Below are 22,088 nucleotides of genomic sequence, written 5' to 3' on the forward strand. Positions count from 1 at the left end.
TCGTATAAAAGTTTGATAAAACCTCGTAGGCCTATAAGTTATTCTTATAGCAGTTTAAAAATATTAAAAATACGTAAACACGATTTTATTTTCATAAGCGTTTGAGGTTCAAAATCTAAAAAAATGTATCAAAATCATGTACATTATTTATATATTATTCAGTAGTTGAAAAAGTATGACATCTTCAAATTGTTTCAAAGTGTTCTAGGTTCTTTTATTCACATTTTTTGTTATTTATTCAGTTGTATAAAAATTATTTTTCCCCAAAATATCTACCCATTATTAAAAATTAATAGTAATTATCCAGTTTAGGTTTTATCTGTTTTTTTATATAGTTTTAACTAAAGTGAGTCGATAAATTATTAAAATCACATTGAGAATAATAATTGGGATTTTGAGAAATTATTATTATTATGTTAGCGATGAAATATTATATAAGGTCCATAAACAGTTGCGTATCCAGGAGGAGCACAGGGGCCATGCCCCCCTCGTTGGCCGTATTTGCTATATTTTGTTTTAAAAATTTATATTTATTTGTAAACATGAACGCATACTGCAATAATGCAATATGTCTTATAAAATTATAGACACCGTGTGTCCCCCCTAATAAAAATTCTGGATATGCCACTGTCCATAAATGATAGACATTAGAGTATATGCAAATAGACGATATAGGTAGTATCACAGAAATCAGAATAGATGAAATTAGATATAATAGTCACTCGTCACTCAGATATAATGTATATTATTAATATACAGAATCACAATTCACAGAATAGCTGTGATAATGATATAATATATTATAGTAAAGTGTTCAGTGACGTACGCTAAAAAAATCGGTTATTGAAAAGTAGAACTTTCTTTGAGTATCCAAAAAAAATTTATGAAAATTAGGTATACTTATTAATATTTTTTTTAAATACAAACATTTATAAAACAAAACTAACATTAAAATTGAATAAGTAAATAACACTACAAAACCCCATATATTTCGGAGGGTGCCTGAAAGTATTATAATACCTATATAATTAAATTAAATATATTTTTTAAATTTCTTTATTATATATGTGCAATACAAGACCCATTGGCCATTGCCCCTGCCCACTGTTATCAACAGTATACGCTTATTATCTGCTTCTATGTTCCTGTTTTATACTTTTGATGAAGTAGATACTAGATAAGTGATATAAAAAATTTGAAATACAAACGAAATAACAAAACAAATTAGACAATCTATCATAAATATTTCATAAATTTCTGATCATTAATATAATAATATGATCAAGAATTAAAATTATTTCGTTATCTTGAAGAATTGAATTGTTTATAATTTAGATAATGATAATATTTTACTTGAATAAATCCGTTTTGTGCTTGTCGTCAACAATTATTTTTGTTTAAAATTGGATTTAAAATCAGGTGAGTTTTCTCATTTTATGAATGGTTGTATCATTAATGTTTTGAAATTGCACGTGTGTACTAAATTTCAGGATTCAATGAGATCTTCAGTTAGTGCCATTTTGTCGACTCCAACACAAGACCCAAGCATGTCACATCCAGACTATGAAATGACAGTGCATGATCATGGTACTCTACTTATACTAGTGAAACATCTGGGTAAATGATCTATACAAGATACTAATTTATGTTTTTAACTTGTTTCTTTTAATGGTTATTGTTCCCTTAAGTATGAAAGAAATATATTGTCTTCAGGTGAAGAATTATCATCAAAAAACTTTAACCGTCTTTTTGAACGTATATGTCGGATAAATCAGTTACGTATAGTAGATGGTACTGGTGCAGAACGATGTGTTCAAGCAAGATATATCAAAGAGTATCCAGTTGGTAATAATGATTGGGGTGATTTTCAAACACATCGACGGCTTTTGGGTCTTATAACTGTTTGTAAGTATTTTTTCATTAGTTAAATATTCTAGTATTATTTAAAAAATTATATGTATAGATTGTATGAAAATTAAATACTATACATCATTAATGTATGTACTTTTTTTTTTAGCCAAATGCAAACTTCAAATTGAATTAAATGAAATATGTAGATTACACGAGAGCTTAAAAGTTAAATATCAATCTACTCTATATGATTCACGATGTATTATATTTGGTGTAAATGCTCCAAACTCTCCTGAATTAAGTACACCATCAAATTTCAAGTCAAGAGATGTATATTATGCTAGTGATAATGATCCAAATCCTTCAATTGAAATGCATTTAAATGAATTTTTGTCCTCTTTGTTTTGGGTATTGGATGCCAAACGCCTGGAAAAATCAAAAGAAAAAGTATGTATTGTTATTGAATATACTACATATTTTTGGTACCTAAATTTTTTTTCTTAGTTGGATAAAGCCACATTGTTAATTGCTCCATTTGAAAAACGTAATATCATTGGCTTGGATATGGAGTCTAGAGCTAATAAGAAACGTTGTATGGGACGTGTAACTAAGCATTTGGCTGATTTGAATTTGCAAACTGGTTTTTTGAATGATGCTCTTAATTTTTATCAGACTGCCATAGATACATTACGTTCCTGTAATGATTGGCTTTGGTTAGGAGGTAATTTTAAATAGTTGGAAAATAAAATAAAATCTAAACATATTTACATAATTCTGCTTAAAGGTTGTTTGGAAGGATTGTGTGCAACATCATTAATGATATTGCAACCTCAAAATCAACTAACAAAATCAAATTTTCAAAGAAATGCTTCACTTCAAGAACGTCATTCAAGATTCAAGTATGTTCTTATTAGTTTTTCATTACTTATTGTATGATATTGTGATATTTTGGAAATTTACTTTATAGGTTTAGACCATTATCCACAAATACTGGTTTTGTTTCATTAGATGATAATGTGGTCAGATCTACAATGCCTCAGAATTTACTTAGCATTGATGACATTTATAAGAATTATGGTGAAGCTTTAAAACATTATAGTAAAGTAAGTAGCTGGTGAAGATGTAACAAAATATAAATTCATTAAATACAGACAGCAATGATCTGATATTTTCTGCTTATCATCGTTAAATTAAAGTCTAAAAATGTACAATTAAGATGATGTCATACCTGCATATGTTATTATTGTCCTACTAACATATTATAATATACCAATATTTAGATTAAGCAGTTCCAGTTTTGTATTGTGAGTTAGTAAGACAAAAATAACATATGCAGGTATGACATCCTCTTAAAGTAATAAATCAAACAATATTTATCTAGTAAACTTAGTAAACTGCAATTAGTATTTATGGTCTTTAGTTGTTTAACATATCTAATAAAATTAGACATAATTCTGTCTTTAAAATTTAGTTTTATTAAATTGTTTTTTGCCATTTAAACCATATTAACTATAAAATGTTTATAATACTAAATATTCACCATCAATAAAATTATAAAATCTAGGGTTTGGCAGAAAAACAGGATGATTTCAATATTTAATTATTCTTTAGATAATGAATTTATTTTCATTTTAAAAATGTAAAGATAAAGTACAAGAGTTACCATTTGGTGTTCAATAAAAAAAAAAAACTATTTTCTATAAATTACACTTATCAAATGACCTACATTGAAATGTATACATTTTAGTAGCCTAGAAGTTTACTAGAAGTTTTGAAAAATCCAATAGAGGTGGAAGTACACCTCATTGTTGATTTTCTTCAAGTCTCCTGAGCATATCCTTATAAAATTAGATTTGTTGTTGATAATCATCTAGATTAAGATATGCACAATCTAAATTTTGTAAAGGTAAATATAATGATCCTGACGGAAAATCCTCACTAATCCATCATCTATATTTCACCTGTCCAATGATCCATTGTTACTATATGGTAGGGTATAATGATAATAACGAACCAAAGACCGTTAATCTCTTTTCTATGCCGTCATCCCAATCAAAATTCATCCGATGTCACTGCTGGACCCTATATATGAGAATAATTGAGTCATATAACTATTTATATAATAAACATAAGTATAGAAGTAGTTTGTCACTAAATTTTTATATTAACTAATCCATCTCTTCCCTTCCTCCATACATACACACATACACATCCATAAAAATAATCAAAAGTATATACTGTTATAATATATTTGTTTATCTTATAGTATTTAAATGCTGGAGTAGTATTAACCGAAGGAAGTCTTAAAGCTGCTCGTATAGCAGTTGACCATCATCATTTTATACATGTCCATTATTTTTTACAAAATGTTTTACCCGTAAACCTGACTTTGACTGATGAGGAGAAAGTAATTAAAAAATTTTTTTCAATATAATATTAGGAAAATAAATAAATAATTAATCATTTTGATATAAACAAATGTAAAAAATAAATATTATTTAATATCCAGATACAACGTTTAATGAAATTAGCTGAATTATATTCAGAAATTGGTTTTCATCGTAAAGCATCATTTTTCCAATGGTTGGCTTCAAAAAGATATGTTTCTGCTAGTAATCCACACACTTCATGGGAACAGTGCTATCAGTTATTACTTAAAATGTTGCCAGGACATAAGTTATCTTTGGATCCAAATGATTATGTACCAGGAGGGCAATTTGGATGGCCTGAATTACAACGACAAGTAGTTAATGAAATTGTATTAGCTGCAAAAAGAGTTGGAAACGCTAGTTTAGCAACAAGGCATTGTACATTCTTATTACAAACTATGTGGTGGATGATGGACAAAGTAGAAAGAAGCGCTTATGCTACACAACTGTCTGTATTATCTGCACAATGTGAAGGTTCACCTGTCCCTCTTGTATTGGTTAATGGGCTTGTTATACCTCCGGCAAATCTTTTAAATATACCACAACCTGAGTAAGAAATTTCAGTTTGACAAACTAATTTATTACCTATTATATTATAATCTTTTTTAGGAACTTTTCTGTACAAAATTTAAAACTTCACTTAAGGCCACATAAGTTAGTAAAAGCTAAAGAAGATTTTGGTCCATTTTTATTTACTCCATTGAAGTTTGGTTCAATGGAAAAATATAACATTAAAAGTAATAAGATGGAATATGTTTGGGTAATAAATGAACCTTGTGAAGTCATACTAGAACTCAGTAATCCATTGAATTTCGAATTAGAAGTAACAAATATTGTAAGTGTTTTATTTACTAAGTTTTTGTTTTTTTTTTTTACCTTTAAATTGCTATAATAGTTCAATGTTAATTTTTATTCAGCTTCTATTGACAAGTGGTGCTGTCTTTGAAAGTATTCCATTTTCTATAAACTTACCTCCAGAAATTAGTTATCAAAATGTTGTGTTAACTGGTATACCTAAAGAAGTGGGGGAAATTGAAATTAACGGTTATTCAACACATACGTTAGGAGTAAAATCTAATTGTCGCCTTAAAAATATTCCAAATGTACCAGAAACGACATATAATGTACAAGTTATTCCTTCAATGCCATGTCTGGAAGCATTTATTTTAGATTCAAAAAATGAGACTGTATCTAATATTACATTATTTGCTGGCGAAAGGTATATAAAACAAATTATATTTTTCGCTTGAATAGTAATTATTTTTTAAATTTTTAGTGTGGATTATAACCTTAAAATATTAAATGTTGGATCAATTTCTATTGATCTTTTGGAAATATCAATTGAATCGACTATTGAACATTCATTAAAAAATAGTATAATTAAAGTTGACACTGAAAATATAAAAGATTATTTGCCAATTACTCCTAAATCAGAAATTCTAGTGGGTATTCATTTAACTGGTGCATTAAATTTCCTATCAAGCAACCAGTATCCGCTGGCAGGTAATAATGTTATTAAAATAAGATAATATTATTAGGCTTCCAATTATTCATTTTAATTGTGTTGAAAATTTGACTTCATATAAATTAAATATTGTATTTATTGTTATTTTTATTGCTATAGAATTTAATAGTTTGAAAAGTAGCTTAACCTTATCGGGTCCAAGTTCATATCCATCATTACCTAGTCCTAAACAAAGAAATGAAAGATTGTCACCAATGACTGCTTCATCATTCCGGTAAATTCATATCAAGATTTAGTTTTTGATTTTATTAAATCTATTATATTTTAATATATATATGAAATGGTTGTATATTTTTCAGATCAGGAGAAAGCAGTTTAAATTCAAATTGTTCAAGATATAGAAGCCCAACTGATATAACATCTTTAAAAGTAATATTTATTTTATTTATGATTTATTCATTTTTTTAATTAAAAAATAATTTAACTCAATACATATTATTTTATAATGACCCCATAATTATTGTTTTAATTATAATATATTTTTTAATTAAATATTAAACATATTTAACTTTAGGTTATTGAATTTAATATTAAAATAAAATATGCTGGAGGTGAAGGTATGGCTGCTGGTTATTGCAGAATAATTTCATGTGTTTTATCATTAAATATATTCAATTCTGTATTAGTAACTGGATGGGATGTCTTACAAGCAGAAACGTGAGTATATTATATTATTTTTTTTATTGATGTAGTTAATATCTTTGTATTTTAGGGGTTCCCAATTTTATTTGGTACTTGATGTTGTAAATGTTACTAATCAAGAAATGGAACTTAAATATGCAACAAATAAAAGCATTTTAATGGAAGAAAAAGAATCCTACAGGATTCCAGTACCTGTTGATAGATTTTTAATTCATAGTTTAGAACAGGTTTACTGATGTTTTTTTATGAATAATAATCTTAAATTTAATGTAAATTTATATTAAAATAAGTTTTTATTTTAGGTTAGTAGTGGTGAAGAAGGGCAAGCTGATATGGTATCCCAGTGCAACAAACATATAGCTGAACAAGTTTTGTTAAGATGGTCAGTTAATTCGTATGATGATTTACCATCCAGATGGGGTGTTGCAAAATTAAACGGCCTTACATTGTGTCCTCAGATGCTTGATATTGTTTGCACATCACCTATTTATTGGGGTAAATTACTTAATCAAATGTTTGTAGATCAAGTCTATAATATTGTAGAATATAATATATACTTCTATTAGAAATCAATTTAAATGAAGAAAAAATTGTCAGTGAGTGTGATGAAAAGCTTTTATCGGAAACATCTCAATATCCTGTTGGTCAGCAACTAAAGCTACAAATTTGGGTACATAATTCTCTTATGTCTCCATTGGATGATGTTACATTGGAACTGAATTTTTACCAAGACTATCTGAATGGAACTACAAACAGTCAACTAGGAAATAGATTAGCTACTACTGGATCAACTAAAACACATACAACTAGAGTGAGTACAATAATTAAGTTAATTAACACATAAGTTGAAAATTTAAAATAGTTTTACATTTATAAATTATTACATATAGGTTAACAAACATGATAGGTTATATCATGAATGTGGGGTAATATTCTTTTATCCTGGTCAATACAAATTGAATTTGCAGTGTCAAACATTAAAACAACACATATGGAAATTAATACCTCCATTACAATTGGATATTACTGCTGAATAAATAGTAAATATAATATTTATTCCATGTATTTATATTTTTATAGCTAAATTCAAAAATAATTTATTGAGGTTAAGTAAATAGTAGTAAATTTAATATTTAAATACTTACAATATTTACTGCCATGGTATACTCCTTTTCAATCATTGCTTTAATTGTTTAATGATTATTTTGTTCTTTGGTATAAAATCTATATATACAAAAAAAAAAAAAGAAAGAAAAGAGCACCATCTATAAAGTAATGAAAATATTATTATTTTACATTATTAAATTTTGATAAAATTATTTTATTGAGAATAAATCAATGTTCTTAAATTTCTCATTTATCTAAATATATTAATACATCAAGGGTTATTTTTATGCATACCACATAGAACATTATTATACTTTTTATTATTATAAATAATAACCTAAACCTGATATGACTATTTAAAATGATTGACCCGTGGAATTAAGTGACAAGATCATTAGAAGCTCAATTATGCTTTTTTTAACACCAGTCAAAAATACTCCAAAACAAAATATAAAAGTTTTTAATATTACTATATTAGTATGTTATTTTTTTATTGTTTATTATTAATTTATGTTAATTAAATATTCATGTTGTATATTTAATCAATGATATAAGATATAAATATATTAAATATATTTACTTAATGATTACATTTTTAATTGTGTTCAAATGTTATTTATTTTTAAATAAAAATTATATTATAATACTTTTTTATTATGATACCAAATATTTAATTTTGTCAGTAATTATGACTTATGATTGTTTTATTGTATAATATATATTTATTTTTTATTAAAATCAAAATGTTGTGTATTTATATTTTTATCATAATAATATTATAATTTCTTGCAAATATGTTTTATTTGTTTAGAAGAAATTGTATTCTATCAAGACCAACTTTAGATATAATCGACACGTGCTCCACCACAGGGCGTTAAAATTATAAGGGCACGTGAGAGGTGTCAAAATTAGAATTTGATGAGGGGCACCAAAATAATTCTTGCACTAGACATTGAAAGAATTAAAACTGGCTCTGTATACTATATCCTACTCTATTATATCATTTTATTGTTATTACTTTTTTATTCATGAATTTAGTTGTTGATCATTTGGATTTGAGTCTGGCATCAAAAATCAACTGATAACCTGACTAAATGGGAATTTACATTAAACTTTTATGACATTAGTATTGTGACTGGATATCAATATATCCCAATATTATCAGTATTTAAAAATAATTATGATTCCAATTGTATTTGTTTTACTATATTTAAAATATTAAAAAATAGTCAACTATAAAAGAAGAATTGTTTTAAAGTAGAATTATAAAAAGTTTTTTTACCACTGTTGTCAAGGTATATTAAATTCATTAAATTTGCGTGTTTATTGCTTTTTACTTTTTGTTCATCATGTATATGATGAAAATCCAGTTTCACACAGATATATTGTTGCAAAAGAAAGATGTGTTAGTACTGCTTTTTTAGCCAGAGATTGATTACGTTAGTAATACTGTTATTGCACCAAAAATCTGTTAATGATATTTTATTGAATAAAGTTTTTAAAGATAAATCGATGGCAATTTCAATAAATTCTTCATACTATGTTATAAAAAGTCTTCAAGTAAATTGTTGATTAAAAATGGATTTTTAACTCAATTACCTTTATTGTTAGATAAATTCTATATTAGGCATTGGCGATTGCGCATTATGAACAACGAGGTAACCGTCTTTGGTCGGCAAGAGTAATCGAAGGGGCTGACTACTCTCGCCAAACGCGGACGGTTACCTCGTTAATCATAATGCGAAATCATCAATACTCTGAAAAATATTTTTTTAATTATCATCAATGATGATTCATCATTTAAATGTTGTTCTATCTCGTCATATATTTCATAAAATTCTTTGATAGTACCATCAATTAAATGTAAATATCCTTTTAACAAGGCAAAACTATCAATTTTATATTGAGAAAAACACAGGCCAAAATTTAATTTTTTTTTTAATTCGGATTTTATTATTTGCCATAAAAGCTATGGTAATTTTACTTTGTATTGATAAATTTATTTTATTTTATTTTGTGAAAATATCAGCCAAGTAACTAAGTTGTAGTAACCAAATTGTATCAGTAAGTCTGAGTAATAAATTAAATAGGTGATGTTGGGCAAAAAAAAACGAAGATACTTCCCATATCTTCACAAAAAATTGTGAACAGTTTTGTGTTCAATGACCAATAATATTTCACGACATTTATAATTTTCACTGTTCCATGAAAGATATTTTTAAGAAGTATTGGCATTTTTAATAGCAAGTGCTTGACGATTTGTTATTTGTCCTTTAAATCCTGAAACGACGCCAGAAATTTTTCCAACCATTTGAACCATTGCTTTCACCCCATCTGTACAAATATCAATACAATACAATTAGATACCCCTTAGATACCCATTAAGTTAACCCCTTTATTTCAAAAAAAATTGTTCAATATATTATAGATTTCACAACCAGTTGTATAAGTAGATAAAAGCTGATATAATAATAGGTCTTTTGTCTTCTTCAAGAGACATTTGCTATTTATACCTAACTAATACAAGCAATACAGCTAATCCAGAAACGTTAGTAAATTCATTTGTAAAGAAAAATTCTGATACCACGATACCTTAAAGTTGGTTTTTATGGTTATCAATTTAACTATAGTAAGCATTATACGTATTTACAAATTTTTCTTAGTGGTGGTAGGAAGGTTGGGATAATTTTACTAAAAAATTATAGTTATAATTATAATAGAATAGCGTACCTATGTCCTATACATTATTTGTGTAATGTGGTCAAGGAATTTGGATGAGTGGAAAAACTTAGTTTATTAAAAAATAATTCTAGGTGAAATTCAAAGGCTTTAATTTATTTATTTCACACCTAACTACCTATAAGTGCTATTAGTGGTTGCAAACTTGCAACTATCATGTTTTATGTTTAACTACCATTTTTGAAGAGTGAACCCGGTCTTTGAAGTAAGTATCTACCTACTGGCTACTATATAGGTATTATGTAAGTTGCATCAAATCCATACCTATAGCTGGTATTGCCGTCATAGATATTCCTTTATATAATAGCATTGATTATAATCAATGATAATAGTTGTGTAAAGTATGTGAATTAAAGCGAAAAACTAAATTTTTTTAAAAAATACCTATATCTAAATGAACAACAACAATATGCTCAGTGGTATTACTAGAGGGGTGCAAAAAGGTTTTTAACATCCCCAAGTTAAAATTTAATACTCCTTGTTTTTTATACGTAACAATTATTATATTTAAGTGAAATACCATCAATTGGTAAACTGTAAACAGTTTTAGCACCCCACATTTTAGAGATCTATAGTTGCGCTTATGAATATGCTTTTAAGATTTTTTCAATAAACGTTATATCATAAAATTTACATATTTAAAATATGAAATCAAACCCCCGCAAAGCTCCCATGGCTCTTAAACCGTGCTCATTAGTCATTGTATACGTATATTAGTCATGCTCATAGAAAACAGATTATAGATGCTTTTTTAGTCAACGCATGTCTATGCATAGATCAATAAATCTATGGTAGTTTATGACATTTAATAAAAATAGAAAATCATGTATCTCTATAATCTATGGCAATATTGTAGTAACAACTAACAAACCTAAAGCAAAAAAAAAATCTTATGACGAAATTAATATTGATCATTGACATCATATAAATATATAATTGTATTTCCTACACAATATTTTTTTTTTTTGTGAACCTACGATAACAGACATTTTCAATCGAGGCAATATGAACAACAAAATGGTAATACCTATAATTATAATATAAGTAGCGCAGCCAGGATTTTAGATTTCTAGTAGCGAGACACAGCCAATAAAAATTATTCGATTGAAAACAAATTATTATTTATAGGTAGATTATTAAATTATTTTATTTTTTCTTCTAGTTTTCTGATGCATTTTTTTTATTTGAATATAAAATACAGGTGATGGGAGCAGTCCCCATTTTACACCACTCCCACGCCGTAATGATGACAACTATTAACTAATGAATAATTGTAAAATAAGTGTAGGTACATATGTATTTTTTATCGTAGGTAATGCAAACATTATGCTGATCAGTTATCTCAACCATTTAAGATACCCAGTTAAGGTGAACAAATGGGTTGGGTTAATTCTAACGATTTTGACTACAAATATTTATTTAAAAAAATTGAGCCTAGGTATGTATCTTTAATATTTTTAATATATATATATAGGTATTTATCTTTAATATCCAATTTTAAAATAGAAAAAGAAAATTTAAAATATCTGTAATGTATAATACTATAATTCAAGAGTCATAATATTTTTAAAATAATATTATAATTGGGTGAAAATGTCTATGGATTTTTTGTTTTAAATAAGGTAGCCAGATAGGTACATCAAAATTGAATAACTCGGAATTCAGATAATTGATTTTATTAAAAACTGGTTATTTATTGAGAAATTTATTGACCCCCTCCAAAGTACCAATTTGATTATTTTTTTTCTACTAGAAATATATTAAAGTAAAAAAATCTAATAATTTTTACTGCTTCGAAAAGTGATGACAGTCTTCTTTTTTTAATGAACTTTCAAAAATTTATTTTCCTTCAACTACTACGTAAGTACCTAATGACCAATATACCTAGTATATATATAATTAATAATATAATAAACAGAATTTAATTTGTATGGAATTCTTTACAAAATTATGTTTTAAATCCTTTTAAAGTCTTAAGTACAAATTAATATATATAATTATCTTAGTCAAATAAACTTTTTTACTTTTCTTTCATTTAGAATTACCCGTCACCTGAAATGACTCCCGAACAACTCCAAAAACTTTTGCCTTATAAAAAGTCAGAAGATTCGATACATTTTAACCTGCCAGATAATTTTGTTCCTGGATCCATAGCTTTCGCCAACTTTCCTGTTCGACCCAATACGCGTAAAGTAAGAATATTTTTGTTGATATTTATCTATAATTTTACATAGTTTAAAATAATACTATACCTATATTAATTATTACCTATTAGAGTACCTATCCCAATTATCTCCACAACAATATATTATTATTTTAAAGTCGAGTGTAGACTGACAGACTGTGGATCATCACATATTTATTATAAGGGTAGTCGATGAAGTTAGAATTCCTACCTCCGTACTCCGTAGTTACTTAAAAATAGTAACAACAACAATCTTCTAAACACTTTTTTAGCCACCTTACACTTATTTATTTATTAATTGTTATTTCGTGTTTTAAATACAGCAAACAAATAAACCTATTAAAAAAACACATCACTCCACTTGGACTCAAAGTGAAGCAAAAAGGATCTATGTAAAAAAGACGATGAACTTATATCATTGGACACAGCCTGGACTCCCCACAGACTTTGTTCGAAAAATTATTTCAGATAGCTGGGATAATATGACCGTAGATGAAAAACAAGTGTACGAAAAACAGGTGAATAAACAAAAAAAAACTGGCATACATATTATTTTTCTGCTGTATAGCCCATGAGCACAAAATATGACCCAAATGCAACCCAAAAACGCAAAAATAAATATTCCATAAGCAAAAAAAAAAAAATACCTTTTTAACCAAACCATAAGCACAAATACATTTTACAAAATTAAATGTATTTTATCAAAACCATATACCTAGTTACTTTTACAGAGATTTTTAAATGAGTTAAAATCTTTAAAATTAAAATTACATACTTGTAGTAATTATAGTTTAATTATAATGATAACTTAAAATTGAAGTCAACAGTTTTTAAGTAATCCAATCTGGAAATTGTTTTTCCTATGTACAAGTTCCATGTTTTTATATTGAAGCTGACTTCAGGGCTATCAAATTCCATTTGATATTAGTTTTTACAATATGTACTGGCGTAGTACTGCCAAGGACGCCCATCTGTCAAAACCTATAGGGGCTAAGGAAAAGTGACATAAATTTAAAAAAAAATTTTTCATAGCACATACACATATTTATATACATAATACATATTTATATTTTATATACTATACATGTAGCTGATTGATTGACATAGTATTACCAATTATGACGTACGACCGTAATCGATTAACAATTGAAAACTGTATATGTATATTGTATGTACATCATGTACTATTATCATTAGAAAAATTAACTTATTATTCATAACTAAAAAATAACTATAATTTTGGCGACATGTCATCCTCCTGCATCCTCTTATGGGTGCCCTTGTATACGATAGAGACAGTATAGTTATTTTAAATGATTATCAACCGTCTCCGTAATTTGTCACGATAAAATACAATACGATAATTAAAATACCTACTAAATTTCAATTGAAATTAATCACTGTTGCTTTTGAAATATAAAAATATTGAATATTAAAAAAAAAATAGCATCAAATTTTAAACTGTAACTTATAGTGTAACGGGTATAATATTTTATCAGGTACGTAATTTATTTTTGCGCTTTTATCTCACTACTAAGGTAAAAAAGCACAAAACGAATTTGCTCTCTTTGTTTATCAAAAAAATAGACGATTTGTGTTTTTGAATTTCAGTATTTCTCCGTTATTTTTTCTGTGATTTCTGTAGGTAGGTACCAAGAAAGTACTCTTACATTTTTTTTAAGTAGTAAAATGGCGGTGAATAGTCAAAATAGGTATAGGTAATAGGTATGTTTTATTGTAGTAAACTAGTGATAACTGCAGACAACTGTTAACTTATACGATGTCTAATACGTCTAGTTCATAAATAAATAATAGGTTATAATATCATGTAATTAAAAATTATACCTATGAGTTTATGACATCATTTGATGTGAATTTCCTGGGGCCTGGACATAACGTGCTTAAATTTAACCATACATTTTAATTTTCATCATGTTAATGTCTTTTTGTTTCTATAAAATTTATAAGAATTTTTAAATAAATAATTTGGGTGACATTTCATAAGAAACTGAATCTTCCTAAAAATGTCTTGGGTGACATCCCCCCCCCCAATTAGTGCGCCACTGTTCCAATGTATATAAAACAATTATAAATATATTAATTGTGTATCCTTGTGTAAATAAAAATAATACCTTTTTGTAAACAGGCTAACGGAGAGTATGGGCCCTTGATGGTTCACCCTCACTTGTCACTTATGTATCAGTGTGGACAGCTAGGAAAGTTTTCCAATCAATCAAAAAATGCATAAAGGAGTTTCATAAATTAAAGTTATAATGTTAAATATGCATATATATTAATTTATTATCATAATATTATTTTATTAATACAATAATACACTTTAATAGTCCAACGTATAATATACGTCGTATATCAATGTAAAATATATTTTTTTCTTATTAAAAGTCAATTGATCAGTATAATACATAGTGGTTTAATCTTTATTCATACATATTGTATCTACATATTTTTTTCAATATGTATTTAGTAAGTAAATAGACACTACACGCTGATTTAAATATCTTTCGTTCACTTTCCGTACAAACTTTTTATCAAATGATCTTTTTGTTTGAGCTATGCGCAGTTTAAATGATAACAATGGTTCATAAAGCTATATGGCCTTAAATTTCTGTATTTTAGTGTTTTTATTTTTAATTAATACATATTATATTTTTTATTTACATCACTTCGAAATTTAATGTTTAACAATTATGTTTACATTATGTATTATCTATATTGTTAATTGTTATATGTAAAAAGCCGATTGGCGTTTATATATTATATCAATAAAATAAAATAAAAAATATATATTTATATATAAAACTGAGTTATATTATTCTATTGTGAATTTGAAACCAACATTAAAATATAATACCGGATTTCTAATTAAAATCATTTTTTAATTGCAAGACCGATATACACATAACCCTAGTCCATATAGCTTATTTTTAGTTCAAAATTGTAATATTGGTATTGCTTCGTAACAATAAATTATAATTAAATTGTCTTTATGACATTGAAACGCTAAAATGTTTATTAAATGATAACCATATTCACGAATAAATATTATATTTATTAAAATCATAAACCGTGTACACAAATATGTACGATTTTTAAGAGATTTAAACTTGCCGCTGCTTAGTAAAGTCCTAAGATTCATACAACATCCTTGCTTTTTGTATATTTTACAATAATCGATCAAATCGTTTAGAATAATAGCTGATGCATGCATCCTGTATGATCGTTTGCACTGACGCACAGACTGTACCTATCGTTTTATTTCATAATTTCATATCACCCACTTCTCGTTCACGAAATCACAACTCGAGTCTTGACAGCCAGCCGCTACGGCTACGAGCTGTGTCTTTAACTATTCCGGTTTTCAATAAACATATCGGAACTGTCGTGACCGAGTCTCGTCGTTTCGCTCGAATCGTGTATTTTAAACTTGGCAGGCAACGCAAAACCTCGCATGTTCACGATATGACGTTCTGAGATCAACCACATCTGACACTTCCTTATAACATATACATCAAGTATTGATTTGCGGTTTAAATGCAGTGATTGTTACACGGCTTGAAACAATGAAAATCAACATCAAGATACTTAACGGACAGGAATGTTCATTCGACGTGAGTATGGGCGCTTTTTAAACGATACGTTATTTTCTGTTACATTGTTGAGGAAGTGAGAACACGCGCTTAGATCTGTGTGCGTAGATTGAGGTTTACACTTTGGCGTCACCCCTCGTTTGTGTGTATTATTGATGCGCGACAGCAGTAGCAGGAGCAGCAGCAGTAGCAGTAGCAAGTCGTCGACACCTAGAGAAGCAGTTCCACTAATGGCCGCTGCGGCCCCCAGGGAAACGTCGCGCCGCGACTCGTTGACGGCCCAGGAAGAGGAAACGCTGAAATACGGCGCCGAGCATGTCATCAAACTGTTTGTGCCCGTGTCAATGTGTATGTTGGTGGTGGTGGCCACGATAAACTCGGTGTCGTTCTACAATGTCAAAGATGTGTACCTGGTGTACACACCGTTCCACGAAACCAGTCCCGAGCCTTCGACTAAGGTGTGGAACGCCGTGGCCAATTCGCTGATCCTCATATCTGTTGTCATCGTCATGACAGTGTTCCTAATCGCTTTGTACAAATATCGATGCTATAAACTAATACACGGTTGGCTCATAATGTCGTCGTTGCTTCTCCTGTCCATGTTCACTTGTCTGTACATCGAGGAGATCTTACACACGTATAATATTCCCATGGATTATATAACATTTTTTTTGATAATCTGGAATATTGGTATGCTAGGCATGGTGTGTATACACTGGAAAGGCCCATTGCGACTCCAACAATCATATCTGATATTCATCGCTGCTCTCATGGCACTCGTGTTTATTAAATATATGCCTGAATGGACCACCTGGGTTGTGTTATTTGTTATATCTATTTGGGACTTGGTTGCTGTCCTCACTCCACGAGGACCTTTGCGCATACTGGTTGAATTGGCTGAGGAGCGCAATGAACAAATATTCCCAGCACTAATCTACTCGTCTACGGTTGTTTATATGATGAACCGTTCAGATAGTGTAGATAGTACTACAGACAGCCAAAACGGATTTACCAGGACATGGGTCGAAGAACACCAACAGCCTCAGACTGAAGAAGTTAGAGTTTGTAGAAGACTGATGGATGAAGAAGATAAAGGTGTCAAACTTGGATTAGGAGATTTCATATTCTACAGCGTTTTAGTGGGCAAAGCGTCATCTTATGGAGACTGGAATACCACATTAGCATGCTTTGTGGCTATACTTATTGGATTGTGCTTAACATTATTATTGTTGGCTATATTTAGACGAGCTTTGCCCGCTTTACCAATATCAATTACTTTTGGACTTGTGTTCTATTTTGCTACTCGTGGACTTGTAAAACCGTTTGCAGATATGCTTGCCTCGCAACAAGTTTTTATATGATTTTAATTAATTAATTAATTTTTCTTATTATTGTATAACTAAAATGTGTACTATAAATAATAACAGTTACTATCCAAAACAAATACTTTTATAATTTTTTTTTATATTTACTAAGTATAATAAAATGCAATTTAAATAATATTTTAAATAAATGATTAATTATTAAAAGTTATTTTTTTTTCTGTATACTTTTTTGTTCCTTAATAATGCACGATTGCATCGAGTTATTTTTAAGCTTATTATGGTAATTAAGTGAATAAAAAAAAAATAATATTTAGTTCAAATCTTGGATGACGTCATACATTTTATTAGTCAATTATATCACAAACAGTTTAAAATTATATGATTAATCCACATAAATTTACATAGAGATTTTAATTGCCAATTATCTAATAGTTCTGTGATTCAGTTAATTTTTTTAATTGCATTTTAATGCGAAAAATTCATTTTTAGGTTCAGAGTGAGATGACAATAGCAGAGCTAAAAAATCATGTATTTGAAGCACTTAAGGTTCCTGTTAAAGATCAAAGATTATTGCTTACCGGTCGTCCTTTATGTGGTAATTATTTTTTAACTTTTCAAATTTTAAAATTCATTCATACAATATGTTATAGTTGATGTATTATAGCTTATAATATATTATTTATAAGGGATAACCTTTTATTTTTTTAAAAAATATTTATAGATGAAAAAACTTTAGTTGATTATCCACAAATAAAGGATGGTACCAGATTGAACTTAATTGTTAAGCAGCAAATTATTAAACCTGATGAATTAGAAGAAATGATCACTAAACATGTACGAGAACATTATAGCACAGAAGATACAGTCAAGGTACTAAAAGAATTCATGAAGGAATTTGATCGTTCTCTTACTCAGTTCAGCTTAGACGATTACGAGCGTATGGCAGAATCTTTGTTGACCAATGATGAACAACAGAAGAGTCAATGATAACTGTTAAAGCATATGTAAAAAATACAAAAAGAGGAAACATAAATAAATTAAGTAATAAACCTATTTTTATCCACTTATTGATAATATTATAATATTGACTTGTAGTTCAGCAATTTTTTTGTATAGGGTTTTATAATACTATAATTTCGTAATATTAAATTGTTTTCATTTATTGATCACCAAAAAGTTAAAATTTTAAAATAACAATGTATTTGTTAAATCATTGGCGACATAATATTTGTATTGACTCAAATTATTAATAGAGTTATTGACTCTAATAATCATCTCCTTTGCTTATAATTTCCTTACATGTTGGTCTAAGTACAATTGTGTGCTCAAATTGTGCTGTATAACAGCCTTTGATATCACATAATGGTGGATAAGCGTCAAGAATTCCTGTACAAATAAATATTGCATGTGGTTAATAAAAAAGTAATACAATTTTTTTTTTAGACAAATATAAAAACATACCTTTATCGCATAAATCTTTTAGTGCCATTTGATATTTAGTTGCGCCCAATCTATCTAGCCAGCGTTTACAAAATGCCAAAGTACCGAAGTTCTTATTTACTGTACTGAGCAATTTTTGTGAAGCTTGAAGACGTAATGGCACAAATGGAGCATCAAAGTTCTTCATGTAATGTGATGTGTCCATATCATCACGGACAATACCACGTCCCGTAGAACCAAACGTTTCAATAGCATAGAACTCATTCTCCTCCATCATAGTGGCTTCACCACCTTTAACAATTGGTACAGTTTTTCCTGCATGTATTCCTATAAAAAAAAATAAGTAATAATATAAATCTGAGTAACCACAAATCTACTAATTATTAAAATAAAAGAATAGTAATGTTTGCTTGACAGTTGATTGGATTGTCATGAACACAATTAGTATGTTACAGTTGTGTTTAAATATTCAATAAGAAAGTGATGCTATAGATTTTAAGCAGAAGTAAATGCCTTAATTTTTTTTTAAGACTACTTGCTTAAATACAACATTTTATCACCCCTAAGAACACAAGTAATATCTATCTATCTTTAAAATCTATGTAGTTGCAAATTCCAACATATTATGTTTTGAAGCGTTGAAACTATTTCAGTATAACAGTATTAAAAAAAACAACCAACTAAAGTGTGTTGACAGGCTAATATATCTTAGTGATTTAAAATTATTAATATTAATTTTTTATTTACTATATGCATCAATTGAATGGCCATTGAGATTTCTGATTGATTTAACAGGATATGTTTTACCATCAAGCTCAACTTCATAAGATTCCATCACTTCTTGAATTGCTTCACCAACTTCACAAAGTTTAACATCAATACCAGCAGCCTAATAAATTGTCAATAAGTTATATAATTTAATAAATGTTAATCCTCTGAGTTTACTTTTATTCCAGTATTAGTTGCATCCCTCACAGCTTCTACAAGCTTATCATACTTGGGATTAAAAGTCAAAGTAAACGCACAATCAATTATACGACCTAAAAATAAAAATAAATTAAGCATACAATTTAAAAAAAAAAGAAAACATCAACCTTACCATTCACATGTGTGCCAAAATCAATTTTAGTAACATCATCGTATAATAAAACTGTAGGATCACCAGCATTGGGAGTATAATGTGCAGCACAATTATTTCTTGAGCATCCTGTGGGAAAAGCTAGACCAGCTTTAAGTCCATCTTCTCCAATTAAAGCTCTTGAACATCGTTCTAACTCTTCACAAATTTCAATCATAGTCATACCTGGTTTCACCCAGCTTTGAATATGTTTTCGTACCTAAAATATGAAAATTAATATTAAAATAAGAATTGAACAACAGATAATAAATAAATAAATTTACTTGTCTATGAGCTTCAGCTGCTCGCCTAGCATCATTGTAATCATCATACTTTGATCTTTCTATTGCTCGTTTCTCTTCACTTGTTATTCGCTGTTTACCCATACGGCCATCATATTCAACTTCTTGACCGACTGGATACTCACCTGTAATAATTAATATATACTAATTAGTTAGTTACAAGATAACCAATATTTTAATTTATTTTATTGATAGTTGCTATTATATTATCATAAGCAATAATAATTTAATGTTCAGAACCCATTAGATTTAATTAATGGTTCAAAAAGACAAGTAATAATTATTATTTATTACCAATTAAATAAATTTATATAGTTTTCACTAATATTTGATAATTTAAAACATAAATTTCTTGGAGTAACAAATTAACAATTAAAATTTGTAAAATATGAGGCACTATGTTTTGTTTACATAAGATTAATCTTATCTTACACACTATAGAATAAATAACAATCATCCGACCATGATTACAAGATCACACCACTTTAATTTACTGAGTGATTAGGTGTTAGGTTTAAACATTTGTCTTTAATTAAGCTAATAGATTAATGAATATTATTATTCATAGTTTAAAAATATTGAGTACCAATTAAAAATTTGATTTTTAATAAAATAATTTTTAAAAAAAATGAGAAAAATTAATTTTCTTAACTTATTTATTTTACTTCTAAAGAAAGGAATTAGGCCATTCTAAAAATATCACAAACAAAAAGTTTAAATTTTAATAATCCATTAAATTTAAAGTGAAGTTATTTTAAGATTAATAACTTTAAAGTTAATTACTTGTTGGGAAGAGTTCGTGTATGGGGACAGATGGAGGATCAGTTTGTTTTTTTTCTTTTGATTCTGGTTCATCGACTTTGGTTTCCTTCTTTTTACTACGGCGCCTAGATTTTTTCTTTTCGCCTTCAGCTTCATCGTCCATATTAATATTAGTTACACCACTAGTTACTTCTTTTTCTACTTCATCTTTTTCTTTTATATCTGTCACATCATCTAAACATGCACATGGTAAAACGTAAAAAATAAAAAATAAATTGTTTTTATATACTTACCGCTAGTTTGCGCTTTCTTCTTCCTTCGCTTCCTCTTTTTCTTTGTGATTGTCGGTCCATCTTCGACATCTTCTTCTAGTTCGTCATCGTCAAACACTTCCTCAGTCTTCTTTGATACATTTGACTTCCCAACATCATCCAATACAGCAGCCATTTCTTTGTGCGTGGTGATGTCAAAAATCAACAACGGTTAATAAAATAGCAAGTCCTAATTTTAATTTCAAACGAACTGGACTACTAATAGATATAGAGCATAAAACCGATCAGAACGACTGATTTCAAAATATACTTAATGTACTACACCACTCGAAACTTGTCGTTTTGATAAAACATTTGTTTTTTTATTTTTTAGGTTATTTTACCGGTTATCAGTGTATTTAGTTCAATAAGGCTATCATTAAACACAGTGATACCCACATGGGTATAATATTATAAATATACATCGAGATAGATAACAATATTGTTATATTATATTATTATTATAATAAAAATACATATTACAAAGACAAACTTCTTTTTTTTAGACGAGAATCTGAAGAATCTCCTTTTTTATCACAATTACGAATTATGATACATATAATGTCTTAGCTTGTGTTTTTATTGTAAATTAGTCTTAATTATGTCTTAATCACGGTTTAAGATAGAATTTCTATTAGTTTTAAATGCAAGTATAATTCAAATTATTATATTTATTCTTTTATAATACCTATTCATATTCTTTTTATACATTTTACCTATAATTTTATACTATTTTTTTATTATA

The 22,088-nt window shown here is 27.9% G+C and overlaps 5 protein-coding genes across 7 annotated transcripts; 4 read left to right on the forward strand and 1 right to left on the reverse strand.

Annotated features, from left to right (window-relative positions):
• The first annotated feature begins 1,185 nt into the window (after positions 1-1,185).
• On the forward strand, positions 1,186-8,519 carry LOC132916892 (protein brunelleschi). Of its 2 annotated transcripts, XM_060977321.1 has the most exons (20): positions 1,186-1,419; positions 1,491-1,617; positions 1,714-1,905; positions 2,018-2,298; positions 2,356-2,572; positions 2,636-2,750; positions 2,819-2,954; positions 4,118-4,258; positions 4,361-4,830; positions 4,890-5,115; positions 5,198-5,499; positions 5,557-5,783; positions 5,905-6,019; positions 6,105-6,174; positions 6,320-6,462; positions 6,518-6,674; positions 6,750-6,942; positions 7,014-7,258; positions 7,338-7,487; positions 8,366-8,519. In XM_060977321.1, the coding sequence occupies exons 2-19, from the start codon at positions 1,497-1,499 to the stop codon at positions 7,482-7,484; spliced, it is 3,498 nt and encodes a 1,165-aa protein (XP_060833304.1). In that variant the 5' UTR covers positions 1,186-1,419; positions 1,491-1,496; the 3' UTR covers positions 7,485-7,487; positions 8,366-8,519. The 2 variants fall into 2 exon arrangements, with proteins under 2 accessions (XP_060833304.1, XP_060833303.1); XM_060977320.1 differs by lacking the exon at positions 8,366-8,519 and having other exon boundaries at positions 7,338-8,298.
• A 3,123-nt stretch (positions 8,520-11,642) lies between these two features.
• On the forward strand, positions 11,643-15,151 carry LOC132917966 (uncharacterized). The gene is made up of 4 exons (XM_060978984.1): positions 11,643-11,731; positions 12,333-12,485; positions 12,802-12,996; positions 14,625-15,151. Exons 2-4 carry the CDS (start codon positions 12,351-12,353, stop codon positions 14,724-14,726), a joined length of 432 nt encoding a protein of 143 aa, XP_060834967.1. The 5' UTR covers positions 11,643-11,731; positions 12,333-12,350; the 3' UTR covers positions 14,727-15,151.
• A 548-nt stretch (positions 15,152-15,699) lies between these two features.
• LOC132918400 (ubiquitin-like protein 4A) lies at positions 15,700-19,795 on the forward strand. Of its 2 annotated transcripts, XR_009660485.1 has the most exons (4): positions 15,700-16,107; positions 17,901-18,006; positions 18,133-18,452; positions 19,647-19,795. XR_009660485.1 is itself a non-coding variant. In XM_060979612.1 (3 exons), exons 1-3 carry the CDS (start codon positions 16,060-16,062, stop codon positions 18,396-18,398), a joined length of 420 nt encoding a protein of 139 aa, XP_060835595.1. In that variant the 5' UTR covers positions 15,700-16,059; the 3' UTR covers positions 18,399-18,464. The 2 variants fall into 2 exon arrangements, 1 of the variants encoding a protein (XP_060835595.1); XM_060979612.1 differs by lacking the exon at positions 19,647-19,795 and having other exon boundaries at positions 18,133-18,464.
• On the forward strand, positions 16,104-17,619 carry LOC132918393 (presenilin homolog). The gene has a single exon (XM_060979599.1). The coding sequence runs from the start codon at positions 16,242-16,244 to the stop codon at positions 17,445-17,447; it is 1,206 nt and encodes a 401-aa protein (XP_060835582.1). The 5' UTR covers positions 16,104-16,241; the 3' UTR covers positions 17,448-17,619.
• Positions 18,546-21,633, reverse strand: LOC132918384 (methionine aminopeptidase 2). The gene is made up of 8 exons (XM_060979589.1): positions 21,326-21,633; positions 21,054-21,266; positions 20,253-20,395; positions 19,951-20,188; positions 19,797-19,891; positions 19,599-19,740; positions 18,873-19,178; positions 18,546-18,797 (listed from the first exon to the last, which is right to left on the reverse strand). The coding sequence occupies exons 1-8, from the start codon at positions 21,477-21,479 to the stop codon at positions 18,676-18,678; spliced, it is 1,413 nt and encodes a 470-aa protein (XP_060835572.1). The 5' UTR covers positions 21,480-21,633; the 3' UTR covers positions 18,546-18,675.
• Between the last annotated feature and the right edge of the window lie 455 nt (positions 21,634-22,088).

This window comes from Rhopalosiphum padi, chromosome 1 (genome assembly GCF_020882245.1).
Source record: "Rhopalosiphum padi isolate XX-2018 chromosome 1, ASM2088224v1, whole genome shotgun sequence".
NCBI classification, from domain to species: Eukaryota; Metazoa; Arthropoda; class Insecta; order Hemiptera; family Aphididae; genus Rhopalosiphum; species Rhopalosiphum padi.